At 38.2% G+C, this 17,476-nt stretch overlaps 5 protein-coding genes across 8 annotated transcripts; all 5 read right to left on the minus strand.

Annotated features, from left to right (window-relative positions):
- Positions 1 to 916: 916 nt before the first annotated feature.
- On the minus strand, positions 917 to 5,825 carry LOC119991646 (F-box/LRR-repeat protein 10). 4 transcript variants are annotated; one of them, XM_038838022.1, is made up of 5 exons: positions 5,576 to 5,825; positions 4,828 to 5,033; positions 4,563 to 4,656; positions 1,484 to 2,960; positions 917 to 1,303 (listed from the first exon to the last, which is right to left on the minus strand). In XM_038838022.1, exons 1-4 carry the CDS (start codon positions 5,753 to 5,755, stop codon positions 1,506 to 1,508), a joined length of 1,935 nt encoding a protein of 644 aa, XP_038693950.1. In that variant the 5' UTR covers positions 5,756 to 5,825; the 3' UTR covers positions 917 to 1,303; positions 1,484 to 1,505. The 4 variants fall into 4 exon arrangements, with proteins under 4 accessions (XP_038693950.1, XP_038693949.1, XP_038693951.1 ...); XM_038838021.1 differs by lacking the exon at positions 917 to 1,303 and having other exon boundaries at positions 1,331 to 2,960; XM_038838023.1 differs by lacking the exons at positions 917 to 1,303; positions 5,576 to 5,825 and having other exon boundaries at positions 1,331 to 2,960; positions 4,563 to 4,636; positions 4,828 to 4,969.
- A 1,125-nt stretch (positions 5,826 to 6,950) lies between these two features.
- LOC119990382 (heterodimeric geranylgeranyl pyrophosphate synthase small subunit, chloroplastic) lies at positions 6,951 to 9,272 on the minus strand. Its single transcript, XM_038836265.1, has 2 exons — positions 8,791 to 9,272; positions 6,951 to 7,849 (listed from the first exon to the last, which is right to left on the minus strand). The coding sequence occupies exons 1-2, from the start codon at positions 9,175 to 9,177 to the stop codon at positions 7,184 to 7,186; spliced, it is 1,053 nt and encodes a 350-aa protein (XP_038692193.1). The 5' UTR covers positions 9,178 to 9,272; the 3' UTR covers positions 6,951 to 7,183.
- A 2,208-nt stretch (positions 9,273 to 11,480) lies between these two features.
- On the minus strand, positions 11,481 to 13,093 carry LOC119990664 (acetylserotonin O-methyltransferase-like). Its single transcript, XM_038836682.1, has 2 exons — positions 12,335 to 13,093; positions 11,481 to 11,777 (listed from the first exon to the last, which is right to left on the minus strand). Exons 1-2 carry the CDS (start codon positions 13,091 to 13,093, stop codon positions 11,481 to 11,483), a joined length of 1,056 nt encoding a protein of 351 aa, XP_038692610.1.
- A 1,513-nt stretch (positions 13,094 to 14,606) lies between these two features.
- Positions 14,607 to 15,624, minus strand: LOC119992280. Its single transcript, XM_038838982.1, has 2 exons — positions 15,158 to 15,624; positions 14,607 to 15,085 (listed from the first exon to the last, which is right to left on the minus strand). The coding sequence occupies exons 1-2, from the start codon at positions 15,530 to 15,532 to the stop codon at positions 14,642 to 14,644; spliced, it is 819 nt and encodes a 272-aa protein (XP_038694910.1). The 5' UTR covers positions 15,533 to 15,624; the 3' UTR covers positions 14,607 to 14,641.
- Positions 15,625 to 15,666: 42 nt separating this feature from the next.
- Positions 15,667 to 16,962, minus strand: LOC119991437. Its single transcript, XM_038837791.1, has 2 exons — positions 15,788 to 16,962; positions 15,667 to 15,673 (listed from the first exon to the last, which is right to left on the minus strand). The coding sequence occupies exons 1-2, from the start codon at positions 16,960 to 16,962 to the stop codon at positions 15,667 to 15,669; spliced, it is 1,182 nt and encodes a 393-aa protein (XP_038693719.1).
- Positions 16,963 to 17,476: the final 514 nt, after the last annotated feature.

The raw sequence follows: 17,476 nt of genomic DNA on the forward strand, positions 1-17,476 counted from the left end.
TAAGAGGCCATTGGAAGAGCATCTCATAACCTTAGATTTGATTCACTGTCATTATCTATAGGGTAATTGTTATTCACATGACAAAAACTTAAGAAATTGTAGTTTTTTGGGGAAAAAGTTTAGGCTAGATCTGATTGAAGGTGAACGAGCAAGTGAGGCAGCAGAAGAGAGAGAGGAGGAAGAGATTGAGGGGGAAGAGAGAGAGGGTGAGATAATTAGGGTTTTTCAAATTTTAATTTAGGTTTTTTTTTTCCTTTTCTTATGCCATGTCATCCTTTACACATATTTTACATTTCTATACAAAATAAAGTCATGTCAAATAATGAGGTCCACATCAACATTTTTTGATGGAAAGGGGGCGGAAGGGCTAATTGTTATTCACATGACAAAAACTTAAGAAATTGTAGTTTTTTGGGGAAAAAGTTTAGGCTAGATCTGATTGAAGGTGAACGAGCAAGTGAGGCAGCAGAAGAGAGAGAGGAGGAAGAGATTGAGGGGGAAGAGAGAGAGGGTGAGATAATTAGGGTTTTTCAAATTTTAATTTAGGTTTTTTTTTTCCTTTTCTTATGCCATGTCATCCTTTACACATATTTTACATTTCTATACAAAATAAAGTCATGTCAAATAATGAGGTCCACATCAACATTTTTTGATGGAAAGGGGGCGGAAGGGCTAACATGAACCATAATTAGAAGATGAGGGATTGATTTGGTACGAAAAAAAAGATTAGGGACTCAAATGACCTTTTTTTGATACTTCACAGGCTTCCCTAATATTTATCCCTAAAATTAGTCAACATGAACAAATGGTCCGTGAGGTCGCCATGCCCAAAACATGAACATATGATTCGTTTCTTTTATGGCATGATTCATGTTCTTGGGGCCCATGGGCTTCAACGATTTAGTTTCAATTTAAGAAAATAAAAATACAGATTTCTGCATTAACATAGTGTGTTGCATTTCTGCAATTCAAACAATATAAAAGGATCATCAGATGCAATAAGAAATCAACAACGATAACCCAGAAATACCATATCAAATGAAGCAACAGAACCCTAAGACAAGCCATGGTTAAGGATCACTAGATGCTGAAACCTTACATACACAACTCTGATCTTGCTGCTTCCACTGACACTATCTTCGTGCTTTAAACCAATAATGTCTCTGTCCAGTGAAGCAAGAAAAGGTGGTGGAACAGACAAGACTGAAAAAATCTATAACTATATGCCAATGCAGTTTGATTTCACCGGTATGCATGTTCTCGTATGCGACATTGTTATGAGTAATATATCACCCGAACTTTTCTGCACAAAACAGACCGGTGTTGTAAAGGAAGCAAAACCATGCCATAATACTGAACAAAAAGTTGAATGCATCAATTATCGAAGTCCAACCAGGAAACAGAATGGGAAAATGTATTCTGCGAGAAGTTCATATTACGATTCACAACAAGAAGCGTATTTAAAGAACGAGAAATAACTTACAAGAAAACAAGTGTCTTGCAAGTTATTCGTCCATAAATTCTCCGTAGTTCTCAGCATTCACAACAACCTCCTCATCATCACTATAATTCCATCCATCAAGAATCCACTGCTCAAGTTCATCATTTTCAAAATGATCATGCCTGCTCATAACATCTGACTGATCCAATATGTCAGCTCCCAACTCCTCACCATGGCATGCTACATGCAAGAATGGTCTATTTCTAGCTAAAGCATCTACAATATCTCTATTTGTGCTTCCTGTAACTCCCAACCATCTTAGTCTTGGAAAGTAAGGCTTCTTTAGCCACCGGAATGATAGTTGTGTAATACCACGACTTTCATAGAGATCCAACAATCTCAAGCTGCTACCATGCCAACTGCCTTCATCAATCTGCATCGAGGCCAATGCCATCACTGAAACGTCACCTATGAGTCGACACCTTCGCAGTCGGAGAGTCGTAATTGGAACACGGCATCTTGCTAACGACAGAATTCCATCATCAGACAGATTAGGTAGATTGGATAGGTCTAATTCTTGCAACCCCAATTCAGAAGATCCATCAAATAATGCAGCGATGCATCTATCTGTAAGTCTTTTGCAGCCTCTGAGTGACAAGGAAACCAATGAACTTATAACTCCCCCTCTTAAGGAGGACAAGCCCATATCACTTACATCCGTGCCATCCAGTCGCAAAATCTTCAAGTTTGGAAGAACACCAATGGCTCGGAGGGCTTCATCACCAAGGTTTTTGCATGCTCTCAAGTCCAGAACTTTCAAATCCATGTTGGATACCAAATTGGCAATTGCATGGTTGCTCATAAGACGGCAACATCTCAAACTCACGTGAGTTAAAGAAAGCGAAGTTGCAGAGATATCATGAAACACTAGATCAGTTAATTGGATTCCCTGGAACACCCTAAACTTGTATAATTTAGAGCAAGAATGTAACAACGTTTTGAACCCCGTATCAGTAACACGGCAAAAGCCACCAAGACATATACTCTCCAAGTTGACACATTTGTCAGCCATTAGGAGGAAACCAAGATCATTAACATGGTTGAAATAGGTAGGGGCATTAAGGAACTCCTGGAACTCCTGGCTCCGCACTAATGAAAGGTGTTTCAGGTTTCCATGCCGATTAATCTGCCTGACACCAGCATTAGTGAGGTCAAATGCAACTGGTGGTTCCATGGAAGGAGCATCTCTAAGATCCAAGTGCGTCAAGGAGATAAGAACCTCTGATATTGTACCAACCATAGCATCAGTAATATAGTCTACTGAAATAAACAACTTCCGAAGGCATGGCAGAGTGGATGTTGTTCGAATAGATCCTACATCTGGGCTTAGCATTTCAGTCACTGCTATTGAAGAAACATGGCCAATCTCAAGGGAAGTGAGTTTATCTGAAGCCAGTGCCCAAACTTGCGCAGAAAGATGAGCATCAAATAATGAGAAATCAAACATCAATACTAGTGCCTACAACATTTAAAATTTACAACAAGCATTAGGTGAAGTGGAATAGACAAATCCAAAATATCAACACTAAAAAGACGTCAATTCTATGAATTGCAAGCGGCAAAAATAGCACAAGAAAAGACAACTTTTTTGAAGGAAAATTTTGATAACAAAAATGCTTCAGAGTGTTGAAACATCAACCCGCATCCACATTAGTATTTAAAGGTCCAAAGGAGAAAAATAACTGAATAAAGTGCCTTGTTCACATTTTTCAAAAATTGACAAATGATTAAGCAAATAATGTTGTACTAAAAGCTTTTAGCTATTCCATTTTAGTCATAAAAATGTAAAATAAAGTTGTTATGGAGTTTTGGACTGAAAAGAGTGGGTGCTATTGCATAAGAAAAGTACGGACAAAAGTTAGGAAATATCACTTTATTCCTTCAAAGCCAGAAGGTTAGTCAAAGGCAAAATTGGTGTCAATATTCTTCATGCCGACATCTTTGTGGATATTCTATCCATCCATTAGTTATCAAACAACGACCCATGCACGTATGTTAATGCAAAAATGTTACTCAATGCTAAGATGGAAGTAATTAAATAAATAATCTACATAAATCAGTAATACTAAAAGTACTTCTACTTGATATCGTATCTAAATCAACAAATTAAGGTGAAAAAAAAAAAAAAAAAACAACCCTGCTCTGGGTTTACGATCCTGTCTGAATAGCCAAAAGCCCAGACTTGAGTAATAGAATACTAAGGCAAGGACTATAATTTATTCACCAATACTTCATTTAAGGGTTTAAGATCCTGTCTGAATAGCCAAAAGCCCAGACTTGAGTAATAGAGTACTAAGGCAAGGACTATAATTTATTCACCAATACTTCATTTAATTTAATCTTTATTTTGTTCACCCTTGTTGGGTAAAGATACTACAATATCCAAATGGAAACTTGAACCTAATCCTCCAATCATAGAAAATGTAAGTATCTAGGTAAACATAAATCTTACGACAAAGAGAAAGGGGGTATGTTGCATCAGGAGACAAATACAGACAAAACTAAACAGCTAACACCTATCACATAAAGAAAAGTACCATATTTTTTCACTTCTATGCCTGAAGGGATAATAAATTAAAAATTGGAGCCAACATTATTCATAAGAACATCCTTTGGCCTCCTCTACGCATTCCTTAGTCATCAAGTAGAAAACAGTGCGTGCATGCTCACGCATAAATATATATTTTTCACATGAGGAATAGAATCTAATCTAATATAGTCATGAATGTAACCAAATAGACAGTAAATAACTAATGGTTACAAGAGTTGTTTCACTGCAAGGAAACTATAACTGCCAAACAGTATCAAAAGTACAAATAAAATATAAAATATTCTCGACTGGAAGCAACTCCAAGATTATTTTTAATTGTCAAAGACTCAAAATTATTTCTTTTGGAAAACATTCAGTACACATATGGGGTGACTGATCTAGTCAATGCCTAAATTAAAAAGAGGAATCCCTCAAAAGAAATGCAGCATAACAAGTTTTATGATCACTTCTTATACCGCCCAGTTCCTTTTAATCTATATTTAACAAACTGGTCTTACAGGAGAGCCTTACTTCTAACTGAGTGCAACGACTGATTAACTCCTCCAGATCAGATATATCAATAATCCTTCCTCTTTTCTCAGCTACTGATCCCAGGCAGAGAGACCTGATGAGAATTTTGAATACAAAGTAGATAACAACAACGTTTTAAGCAGAAAAGAAATTACACACATAAAAAGATTGAAGCCATGCTATTAAGTTGATGCCTACGTATTCAAGGTCAAGAAAATGTAAGTTGTAGAATAAAACGAGGTTTATAAGCATATTGTAAGATCACCTCAGATCACTGCATCGTCGTCCGATTTCAGACAGCAGCTTCCCACTGAAATCCATGCAATTTCGAAGCCTAAGCTCATGCAAAGAAGGCCGTATTAGAAGATCAATGGAAGAATCGTCCAGCCGACTGCAATCAACCTTCAAGCTCCTGAGATGAGGATTTGGCGGTAACAAAGGCCTCAACAAATCTGTAGTCAGCGCAATGTCCTGTAGAAAGGAATACATTAACTTTCAAAGCCTGCCTACTATTTTGTTAATTAGGTGCTAGGAAACTGGATATTGAACTGAACTTTCCATATTTTGTCAAACTACTTCTTAAAATATTGGTATTCAATTTGGGTTTTTCAATCATTACATAGATGCATGCTTTATTGATAACAAATTAAAGCTGAGATTCGAATCTATTAACTGGAAAAATTGCACATTTTTGAAACCAGAAATATTTACAGAGTGCAAACCAAAGAAAAAGGCCAAATCTTAGATATCAAACTGTAGAAATGATTCCAACTTCAAGAACTTTCCCCACAATAAGCTGAAATTAAGAGAGAAAATTATACATGAACAACAGAAATTAAGTTATAATTCTCACTCTCAAATGCTTCATTCACATGATCTATACACCGACAGGGGACAAAACAAAACTACATAACCTATGCGTATTTCTTGGGATCAAACAGGGGCAAAAGGCCACAAAGATCTTCAATTACACAAAATGTAAGATTTTTATTGAAAAGGAACCGAGGACATACAAGGAGATTAAAGTTGGGGAGAAAAGAGAGGATGTGAGAAGCGCAGGCCTTGCAGGTCTTGCACGTGGACGCCATCGAGCAGATCGAGCCCAAATCGAGGTTCGTCATTATGGTAGCGAGTACCGCAGATGGCAGCAGCTCCACCCCAGCCTCACCACTTCTGTCTTCGCTGCTCGACATCTCTCTCTCTCTCTCTCTCTCTCTCTCTCTGTATCTCTCTTTCTCCTCAATCTGTATCTTAAGACAATCTGTAACAGAGCATCGTGTTTCGTGACGACGTATTTCTTTTATTTTATTTTAGCAAAAATACGAGCGCACCCCTAAACTCTCGGTTATTTGCAAAGAAACCCTAAGCTTTGGCTTTATTGAAATTCTTAGGACTCTTGAAGTAGTATTTACAATGCTGTCCGGTGCTTAAAGAAAAGCCTCTGCAGCTTATGATGAATTTTGGTTACAAGTTTCACTTATCTGCAAATTAATTTACCATTTTTGGCGAGTTGCATGAAACAAGTCAAAAACTGAGGGGAAAAAAAAAGCTTAGATATCATTGGGAATAATGCAACTTTCAATCATCAATTTCAAACACTTGGTGATTGAATATTCACTCATTCTGACTTGAGAAGTTAAAATTGAAAATTATTTCCATATGTATATGGGGACATATTTTTCACTATTCGAATATATTTCTTATATTGATTTTTTGTATCACATCAACAATTTGATTTGTTGATTCTTGTGCCACATTAATAATTTGATTCATCCGAATAATCAAAAATTTGCCCAAGTATTCATATTGAAATAATTTTCAACTTTAACTTCTCAAGTTAAAATATTTGAACATTCCGTTGGTGACTAAAAGTTTTATTACCCTACCATTGTGCATGCATATCGTGAATAGCTTCATGCTAACAATTGAGGTGGTAGGTAGATTAGCCAGAAATAAAAATCTTAAGGTGGAGAAATTGATTCGGTGGATTCCTCCTGAGGATGGTTGGATGAAAGTTAATACGGATGGTGCCCTACGATCCAATTTAAATTGTGCTTCTGCTGGAGGTCTTATTCGAGATATCGATGGTAATTGGCTTGCAGGTTCACCAGGAATATAGATATGTGTTCGGTGTCTTGTGCGGAGTTGTGGGGAGTGTTGATCGGGTTGAGACATGCTATGGAGTTGGACTTCAAAAGGGTTACTGTGGAGGTGGATTCTAAGTTGGTGGCCGAAATGTTTACTAGTCAGACATGTTTTTCGCGAAGCAAATCAATGTGTTGATTGTTTAGCTTCTCTTGCATTTAGTTTACCTAGGAGTACTTACTATCTCGTTTCTCCCCCTTCTAAATGTTTATGCCTGATGAGAGCGGATTATGTAGGAATACCTTACTGAAAAGCATGTTGTATTGCTTGTTTTCATGATCCAAATCTCATTTATATTTGCTTACAATTGCTCCATCGTACTTTTTTTTGCTCCGTAAAACCATAATTTGCACGAGAAACCTATCAATTTCTCTGCGATCATCCTAAGCCATCATTTTCTAATCAATCCATTCAAGTACTATGCTCTATGGAAATGTTAAGAACCTCTTGACCGCAACCAAAGCACAGAAACACAATCAATTTAAATCACCAACCCGAAAACCTCTATCTGCGGCATAATCTACAAAGCTATACAGCGGCGCTACCTTCTCACCATACTTTTGGAACCCATCAAGTTCTTTTCTAGCTTGGGCCCTTAGTTCCTCTGCCACCTTCATAGCCTTTTCAATCCCATATATCCCTACATAACTCTTTCCCTTCTTTTTATTGTCTTCAATTTCTTTGCTTTTCATTGTTTTCTCCTCCAGCACGTCATTGATCACTTGATACAAGACCCCAACAGCCCTCCCATACCTCCTCAATCTCTGTAACTCGTCATCGTCAGCACCAGCTAACAATCCTCCGCATACTGCAGAGCACTCGCCCATTTCACCGAACTTCTTCTCTTGAACAAACTCCACAGAATTTGGTCCACCTTCAAGTTCAAGGAACTGGCCAGCAGCCATGCCTGTTGAGCCCACTGCACGTGCAATCTCGGCGATGACACGGAGAAGACGTTGCTCTGGAACGAGGTCTGAAGGTGTGTGGGAGACAATGTGTTGAAAGCCAAGAGGAAAGAGAGCATCACCAGCCAAGATTGCCATGTCCACACCATAATTAGTGTGGTTTGATGGCTGACCTCGGCGAAATGGATCATTGTCCATGCAAGGAAGGTCGTCGTGAATCAATGAAGCTGCATGAACCTGTTCAATGGACGATGAGAAATAAATTAGAACTTCAAACAAACAATGGATGAATTGGTTGTGAAAAATACAAAGCACAGCTAACAACTCATAGGAATATTGATGTTTGGTTGCAGAATTCCGAGATTCTGATTTACTATCTGTTGAAACCAGTATAAAATCGACCAGTAAAGGATCCAACTATAAATCGATTAAATTGATTTGAGCCCCTGAAGCTGAAGCAACCAAAATCACTAGAGCTGATGTGCAAGCTCTGTATAGCGATAGGACTAGGGTGAATGCTAAACTAATTCATTTGTATTCTGACTACTGACAACGCTAAACGAGACTCTATTCAGATTCTTCATTCTTGCTATGCCAAAGTGCAGGCTGGCGTGGATTGAAAGAAGTAGTAGAATTTTCTGGTGACGAGGAAACTCTCTTGATTCATTCTTAGCCAATGGGCACCTACGGTTAACATGTGGCTTCTTCATGATTCTTGTAGTAACTTTTTTTTTTAACAGGATTAGCTTACCTGCCCCTTGGTGCTCTCTAAAAAGATTTTAGCTTTCATAAATTCATTCGTATTCTGAAAACAATTTATTGTTTTTTAGCAGGATCAGATAGTGAGACTGATTTCAACTTGCACTTCCTCCTAAGTACCAAATCAGAGAAATGCCATTTCAACCTTCATTGATTCCGTTCAATGGAAGCTGCAAACTGTAATCCTAAGCATAAGATTGAGAACTTTGAAGAAAATCTAGCACAGAAACCCGAACAAAACAAAAGAATCACAAATTAACAGAGACATTTTATCCTATGAGAAAAATATGCAGAATTCCTCCAAACAGATTAGATTGCAAACTTATCCAAAAGTATCAACCACAAAATCCTATATTCAGAAACCCAAAACTCAAAGACTGAAATCATCATATCAAGAGGAGGCAGAAAAATTGTAGTACCATTTCGAGGGCGCAGGCGGTAGGGAAGGCGGCGAGACGGTCACCTCCGAAGAGCTCGCAGGCGGTGATGCACATGACGGGTGGGGCCCGCTTGGCGCCCTTGGCAAGTACGGAGTATCGCATAGCCTCGTAGATCTGGTCCGGGTACTTAACCGGGATAGCCTGGTCTAGATTCTCGTTGATTTCCCCAATCAGGTTCGTCCAGTACGTCTTCAAATCGAACTGGGTCGACAACTTTGAAGACGACGATTCATTGGTGGAGAATGACAAAGAAGAAGAAGAGCAGCAGCGGATTGGCAATGATTGAAGCCTCGAAATGTGGAGATTGGAGTGTCGGATAGGGAGGTAGAGAGTGGAAAATGGTGTAATCGCCGTAGAAAAGGCCATTGTATTGCTCTGCTTCCTCTCTGCTAATCCTCTGTTCTGTTCTGTTCTGTTTCTCTCTCAGCGTTTGCTTTTAAAAATGATGGTGGAAATGTGAGTCACGAGCTATGGGCATGAAAAGATGGATTTGGCTAGTGGCGAAGTGATAGATAAGGTTACATGTATATGATATTTGGTACAAAGACAATTCAAATACTCCAATACAGTTCTGTTTATAGTTGGTACAATTAAAGCCAGGTGTTCCCATCCTCTTTTTCGGACCATACACTGTCCTTTATGTTCATATATGAGTTGGACTTTAATTAAAATAGTCACACGATAAAATCTTTTATGACCTTCAACCCGATCATATCAAATGACAAGTATAATCTGACACCTAGGTGTGGCACTGAACCCTCTTTTTATTCTTCTTCCTTCTCCATGAATATTGTTGCTAGCAAGGAAAACTCCTCATATATGTTATTCTCCTCTCTGAATAACATATTAACCAAATGATTACGACGTATTAACGCATACAGAACAACAACAATAAGGGAATCAAACCAACGTTTGATTAAAATGAGTAATACTGGAATCCATCGGAAATTAAAAGAAAACATTCTAGGGTTTTGACATATTTCATAAAAGTGGAAGATAATGATCACTAGTGCAGACTACAACTCTAAAAAGATGAAAAATGAAAAAACATAAAATTACGATAATGCCCCCTAAAAATAGAAAACGATCCATTTAAGGTTCTAATAAATAATGAAATTTCGAAAACTAGGGTGGAGTTAGTTGTCAAAGGCACTAGTTATGCTCAGCACGTCATTCCACTTCAACGAGTAAAATTTCATTAAATTCGGACAACGTTGCAAATTTCAATCCTACTAATTGGTATTTGTTGTAAATAAAACCAATTTCATGAACCAGTCCTACATCACATACCATATAAAATGATCAAGTTTGCAAGAAAAACGAAGGGGAAAATGAGTGAAAATTGAAAGAAAAAAAAAATATTAAAAATGAGTGGAAGTGATATGAGAAATGAATTTATTCTTAGGTAGTTGAAATAAATGGCAGATTAAATAAGCGGTGGCTAATAACATTTGAGTGGTAACTGAAATGAGTGGTTAATATTAATTTCTACACTTTAGCATGACTAGTTAGGAACCTTCATGAAAATGGGATTGAATGTTTCACTCATGAAACGTCTCCATTGATTGAATGCTTTTATCATGAAAGTAAAGACTTGTCTCCAAGGTCAAGCTTCCGCTCATGTTAGCTGCTGTCTGCATTTGTACGCTAGCGTGTGGTCTTTGAGTTTTGGGTGTAACACTTTCATAATGGCGCACGTGTTTCGGTGATTGAACCGACCGGTCCAACGAGAAACCGGTCAAGTTGAATTGACCGATTCATGAATTGATTCGCCATACTCCGATTTTTATATTGCACAGACCGGACCGAATGAAGGTCCGATCAATCCAATTTTGATAACCTTGATTCTATTATCAAATTTTCCCTACAATAACAAAAATAAAAAAATTGAAATTTTCATTTGCTCCATTCTTGCTTCTCCTAAAGTACCGACCTAAAATGCGGACAACTTTTTAAAGGGGTGGACAAGTGAAATGAATGAATAAATATATATAAGGGAATCAAAGGGATATGTACACTAGGGCATTGTAATGATCTAAAAGTGAACATCAAGTTGGCCGAACTCTTCCTTTGATGATAGGGCTGAAATCGACCCAAAGCTCCTCCGTGATCCGACTGTCCTAACCCTGAAAACTAAGACAGTTAGTGAACCCGACGATCGTTGGACAGTTGGGGCACTCCGACGCTCAAGTAAGTCTCCAAGATTATTACCAACCAATAATCACAAATTAGAGTTTAAATTTTACCTAGAGTGTCTCACCTCTTTATATAGTGGATGATTTGAGTGTGCGTTAGCCCAATCCGACGGATTTACCGTGATTACCAAATCAATTATCTGGTTTGGTGGCCTCTAGTGGAAGGAAATCTTGGGGACGTTAAATGTGATTCAGTCAACCTTCCAACGTGTCCACGTGTGCATCTTGAATTATTCCCCACAGGCATCATGTGATTGATGGCCTGAGTAATATTTACAGAGAATAATTAGCAGTGTCTTAATTATTGTGTGTAAAAAGATCCATCATGAAAGTTTTATATTTAATATAGTTATCGTATTATAGTTACTGAGATATTAGAATATTAATACACTCTATATTTAACAATTATGGAATTCTATCAAAAAAAAAAAGAGGAACAATTATGGAAAATTATGTCCACTAATAGTTCTATAATCAGGGAAAAGCCACAATCACTGATTGCATAACAGGAATTTGTTTGATGATGTGTCTGCTAAATCCAGCCTCCTTAAGAATATATTCCCATTGCTCCAAGCTCCTTTCTTTTCCTTTGTTAGTATGAGTCATCATTGTAATATCCAGCACCAGCCTCAGCTTCTCAAGCTTGCCTTCTTGTTTTTCATCAATCACAGCTTCCACAATTATTGCCTTCCCTTTGTCACTTGGGATAGCTTCTTTGCATTTCCTCAATACTTGAATGCACTCATCATCTCCCCAGTTATGCAAAACCCTCTGCATTTATTATTTCACATAACAAACAAATTATAACTCAAAACATCATATTGAAAATTCAGAGGGACACATAAAGAATATTGTCCGCTCTAGGCCACGAGCCCACACGAGCTTGTTCTTTGTAGGCCATCGTCATTGGTTCTTGAACCAGAAAACATGTGAGAGGTGCAAGACATTTACTTATATACCACTCAGTTGGGTAATGTCAATCCGATGTGGGATATTAGTTTTGACACTCTCCGCACTTGTGGCTAAGTTATGTCAAACCTAACAAGTGGACATGTAGAGGCCACGTCCAAATGGACTTAGTCTTAGGTCCGATATCATGTTGAAAAATTCAAGCTCAAACACATAAAGCATATTGCCGCTTCATAGGCTTGAACGAACATATTCTTCATGGGCCGTTGCTAGTGGCTCTTGGGCCCAATAAATGCGTCCTTGTGAAAGGTGCAAGCCCTTTATTTATATACCACTCGATTGGGTTATGTCAATCCGATGTAGAATATTATATAATTTATAAGTAGATATATAATTGAATTGTCATGAAGATTAGGTACCATGAGAAAAACAGCATCAGCATTTGGAACACTCTTGAACATGTCGCCACCAACGTGTTGGACACTATCGAAATCTGGGGCATCGGACACAACATGAGGAAGATCAAAGTTGATGCATTTTATCCATGGACATTCCTTGACCAACAAGCTCATAGCTGTTCCATTGCCTCCACCAACATCGACCAACGTAGAAACTCCATTGAACACCTCTTTATACTCTTTAAGTATTGCAGGCATTGTAGCTCTGGCATTGCAGGCCATTGCCTGATTGAAAAGCCTGTTGTAAACAGGATCAGCGGCCTCAGTATGAGGACCATCCGATAGTAATGTAGTATTAGCAGTAGCAAGGACACGGTACCTCAAACCGTCCCAGGACGCCAGCGAAAAAGGGTTGCTTTCGAACATAATCAAATCGACCATGCTCATCTCCCCTAGTCTCAATAAACGTCGAGACAAGGCTGTTTGCGCGTAAGCAACGTCTCCTTGGCTCGTGCGTTCTTCTCTGAATACTCGTTCATTTGTTAGGAAACGCATCAGGCGATAAAGAAGAGAAGGTTCACATCCAAGTGTGGAAGAGAGTTCTGATAGTGTCATGGGATTTCTGTGTTTTTCTAAGATGTCAGGTAAACCCAGCTCAATGGCACATTTCACCACTGCCATGCTCACAAACCCAAATACATATTTATATATATCCACCTTTGCTTGTGCTTCTTCTTCTTCATTCACTAGCATTTTCTCATCACCTTTTGTTTCTCCCATCTCTCTTTCGCTCTCTCTCTCTCAAGTTCAGCAAAAACTATGATCGGATTCTCTGCTTCTTCTTCTTTTTGTGAGATGTTAGTATATAACGTTGCAATATTAACCATATACAATACTGAAGAGATGGAAAGTCATTCAAACAACGAAAGTGAAGGAAAGCCATTCAATGCATACGGTTGGCATTTGCTATTTTGAAGAGAGAGTGCTATGAGATTCCATTTTCTTAAGAGAACGTAACAGAGTGCAGGTAGTCAATATTTGTTACACTCATGCGAAATTCTACTTTGATTTATTATTAATGGGGTTTCCTCATTAATTATGGGTAAACGGTCATGCTTGAAACTCTATTTATTTAAATATGTTGTTTTGAAAAAGCGGATGAACACACTATCAAGAGGTATATAAGACCATTAATGAGATAATTTAACATGTGATTACTTAGAGATTGTCCGTGTTTCAATTTAGTCACTGACCGTTGAGTCGTGTCAATCTAATCACCTAAAATCCAATTTGTGTCAATTTAATCATCCAGAGAGAATTTATTAATTTTGGTCAATCAATCAATCAATTGATGTGACAAGTTATCGTCAAAACAATGATAAAAATATCCAGGGATAATACCACTTTTGATCACCCAAAGATTTTGGATTTTTCAATTTAATCACCCAAAGATCAAATGTGTCATATTGGTAACCGAAAGTTTCTATTTGTTCCAATATAGTCTCTCGGGCAGAATTCTACCATTTTGGGCAGTCAACATGCCACGTGGCACATTGACCGTCACAACACCGTTATCTCCAACTATTTTTGCTTGGGTGGCCTAACATTTTGCCACGTGGACTTTAATTTTTTAAATTAAAAAAAAAACATGTGGCAAAATTTAAAGAAAACACCTGTAGTAGCCGTTATAATTCTTCCAAAGTCATAAAAACAAAATGTATCAAAATAGTCATCGATTTCATATTAGTGTTCCAAAATAGACATAATTAACAGCTTTTACATATTTCTTCATTGTCCAAAATAGGCAGATGTTAGCCAACAAAACATTGTCCTAAATTTATCAAAGCATCCATCCCAACATATATCATCACAAAATAGTTACTTCATAATACCACAAATTAAGAACTAGATTAATATCCATATATCAAAAGAACCTATAACCTTAGGCATGATTGGTTGCATTGTTGACAGACTCCTGTGTTGCATTTAGCATTGCCATATACCTAGAGCTGGATGTTGCACCTTGGATGGACGAAAATACGTTTGGCAACCTCTTGGCACTAGATTTGGTCCTTCTACCTAGGCTTATATTTGTAGTTGCTAAGCTAGAACCTCCTGGTTCACTTCTCCCCGAGCCTGCAACACCTTCTGTCAACCAAGATCTTCTCACAGGTAGCTTAGTTGTAGCATTTGTTGGATTAGTAGCAACCATTCCCCTACCACCAACACCTCTCCCAGTTCCCCCCCTCCTACCACCTCTCATATTATCAGTAGTTTGCTGTATAAAATAGTAAAATAATTAGAGTTATATTATTATCCAATAGACAGTTAATAGTATAATGATAGATTCTTTACCTCAGGCATTGGTGGATTTTTGCAACCCCTTCTATTGTGTCCCTCTCCACCACATTTTGTGCACCTAATTTTTGGATACCTTCTTCTCAGCCTACTCCTTGATGCTGCCTCATCATGCTCCCTTCTTCGTTTTTTAGTTGGTCCTCCAACAACTTTCTTCATTGGGGGAGCTTCTATGGCATCACCTCCAACAGCAACCCACAAGTTCTCACCATTTGTAGGCTGCACATTGTGCTCATATACCTTTAAATAAGTCTTCTTTGTGTATGCTTGATGCACAAATTCTGCTGGATCCCTATGAAGCCAACAAATCGCAGCAACTGCATGTGTGCAAGGAATTCCAGAGAGGTCCCACCCCCTACAAGTGCAAGATGCTTCATCTACATTGACAACATATTGGTATGGCTTTTTAGTCACTTGACACATGATATACTTGAATTAGTTTCATCAAATTCAAAAGGATAATAAGATAGCATGTTAACAATATACCTGGAAAATAGCCTTTTGATTGTCCCTTATCCATTTTGCTGTCCATGATCTGCTTTTAATGAACTCTTTGTCCAATCTGTCATGTACCTCTGGGACCAGCCTACCATGTTTTCTCTCCATCTGTGTCCTCAGCTTAACATGTCTTTCCATTGCCTCTCCTCTTAACTCTTCAAGCATTGTGATGATTGGTCTATCCCTTACTGGTAGTATCTTGGAATTGAAGCTTTCAGACATGTTATTGACTATGGTATCATTCTTGGAATATGTTGAGAATGCAGCCCTTGTCCATAAATACGGAGGAATATCATTCAAGTACTTCCATGCTGCTTCATCGAGTCCTTTGATTTTATCCATTTCTGCATGAAACACTTGCATTGTAGCGGCCTTTGCACAATCAAAAACTAGCTTCCTATAATAGGCTCCTGGCCATCGCTTACTGAAATTGACATAGATATGTCGAACGCAGAACCTGTGTTCTATACCTCTCCCTAGACCTTCAATGGCTTGCACTAAGCCCTATTAAAAACAAGAAGCCAAGTCATAAATATGAACATTAAAAACAAGAAGGCAAGTCATAATATATGTTTGAAAGAATATAAATATAACTTCTGTCTATCAGAGATGAAGCACCATCTCCTACTTTCAATTCCTCCAATATCAAGCAACAACTTTCTAAGAAACCAATCCCAAGAATCTCCATTTTCGTTTTCAACTACAGCCCAAGCTATTGGAAAAATTCCATTACATCCATAATGTGCAACAGTTGTCAGTAGTTGTCCACCATAAGTTGTCTTCAAAAAACAACCATCTAGGCCAATCAAAGGTCTACAACCTGCAAGGAATCCATCCCTCAATGGGGCCAAACACATATATGCTTTCTTGAACACTGCAGGATCTTCTGGCCTCTCCCTGTCTACAATTATGTTGCAAGAACTGCCACTGTTAGTCCTTAATATCTCAGCCATGTAGCTTCTCAATTTTCCATATTGTTCCTTGTGCTTGCCATCGATAATTTCCAATGCCTTGGTCTTACTCCTATAAGCATGTGTTCTTGAAATGGACAGAGACATTTTTTCTTTCACATAGGTCACCAATGCACTAGCACTAATCTTAGGATCACCTCTGACCTTGTCCACCAACCTGAGAGAAAGCCATGAACTATTGGCTTGTTTATTTGGCAACCTCCTATTACACTTATGTCTCCTCACGTATGTTTTGATCTGAAAAGTCTCTTGACCCCTTATTTTGGACCACCAAATATTCCAAGGACATCCAACAACACACTTGGCTTGACACCTATTTTTCTCATTCCTAACAAAATGAATTTGATAACCTCCATCAACAGCATAACTCCTCACAGCATTTTTAAACTCGAAAATTGTTTTAAACTCCATCCCAAGTTCAAATATATACTGCTCAGCAACTTCCTTAGGATCATACCTAGCATTTCCAGCCTTACGCATCCTAACCTCATCATCACTATCAGACTCATACAACAAAATATCCTCATTATCTGATTCATAAACCACCTTGAAGTCTGGATCATCATCAGATGATCCATCCCCTTCTCCTTCACCCTCATCACTGCCTTCTGCATCTAACTCTTCCCCTACCCCATCTATAACATCAACACCATCTATGCCAACATCGTTTTGTTCTAAACTCTCCATGAATGCATCTAATACCTCATCAGAATCATCATCAAGACCATCACCACCAGTATTCACAACAATTGATTGAGTCTCCTGACTCACAGTAGTGAGTGGGACATTAGGTGCTTGTGTTCTCCTGGGTGCAGATTTCATTTACTGCACAAAAATAAAGCAATATACAAGACATGATTAGAACAAAACACCCAAATCCCCCCTAAAATTGACAACAACGTGTATTGTACTATAAATCCTAATATATTTAACCCTAATATGGTCAACCCATGACATCATACCTATACAATGAACCTAGAAACAAGATCGGCCATAAATAATCACAAAAGATCACCATGCAATGGTCACAATTATAGACAACGAAGATCATTACCTGTGACTATGCGACTATGACGAGGCAAGAGGCAGTTGTGAAACAAATCTACTTTCTTCTGCGATGTCGACGACACTGGTTAACTCGAGAGACGAATCGACGCTTAGGAACCCCAGAGACGATAAGTGGGGAGAAAATCTTTGAGCTTTTTTCAGATTTTAGGGTTTGATTATTAGATATTTGTGAGTATTAGATAACCACACTCCCGCGCAAAATATTGCCACGTCATTGACCTAAATCCACTCATCTTACCGTCTAACAAAATCGTCAAAATATAACGGT

Source organism: Tripterygium wilfordii, chromosome 22, assembly GCF_013401445.1.
Source record: "Tripterygium wilfordii isolate XIE 37 chromosome 22, ASM1340144v1, whole genome shotgun sequence".
In the NCBI taxonomy this organism is placed as follows: Eukaryota; Viridiplantae; Streptophyta; class Magnoliopsida; order Celastrales; family Celastraceae; genus Tripterygium; species Tripterygium wilfordii.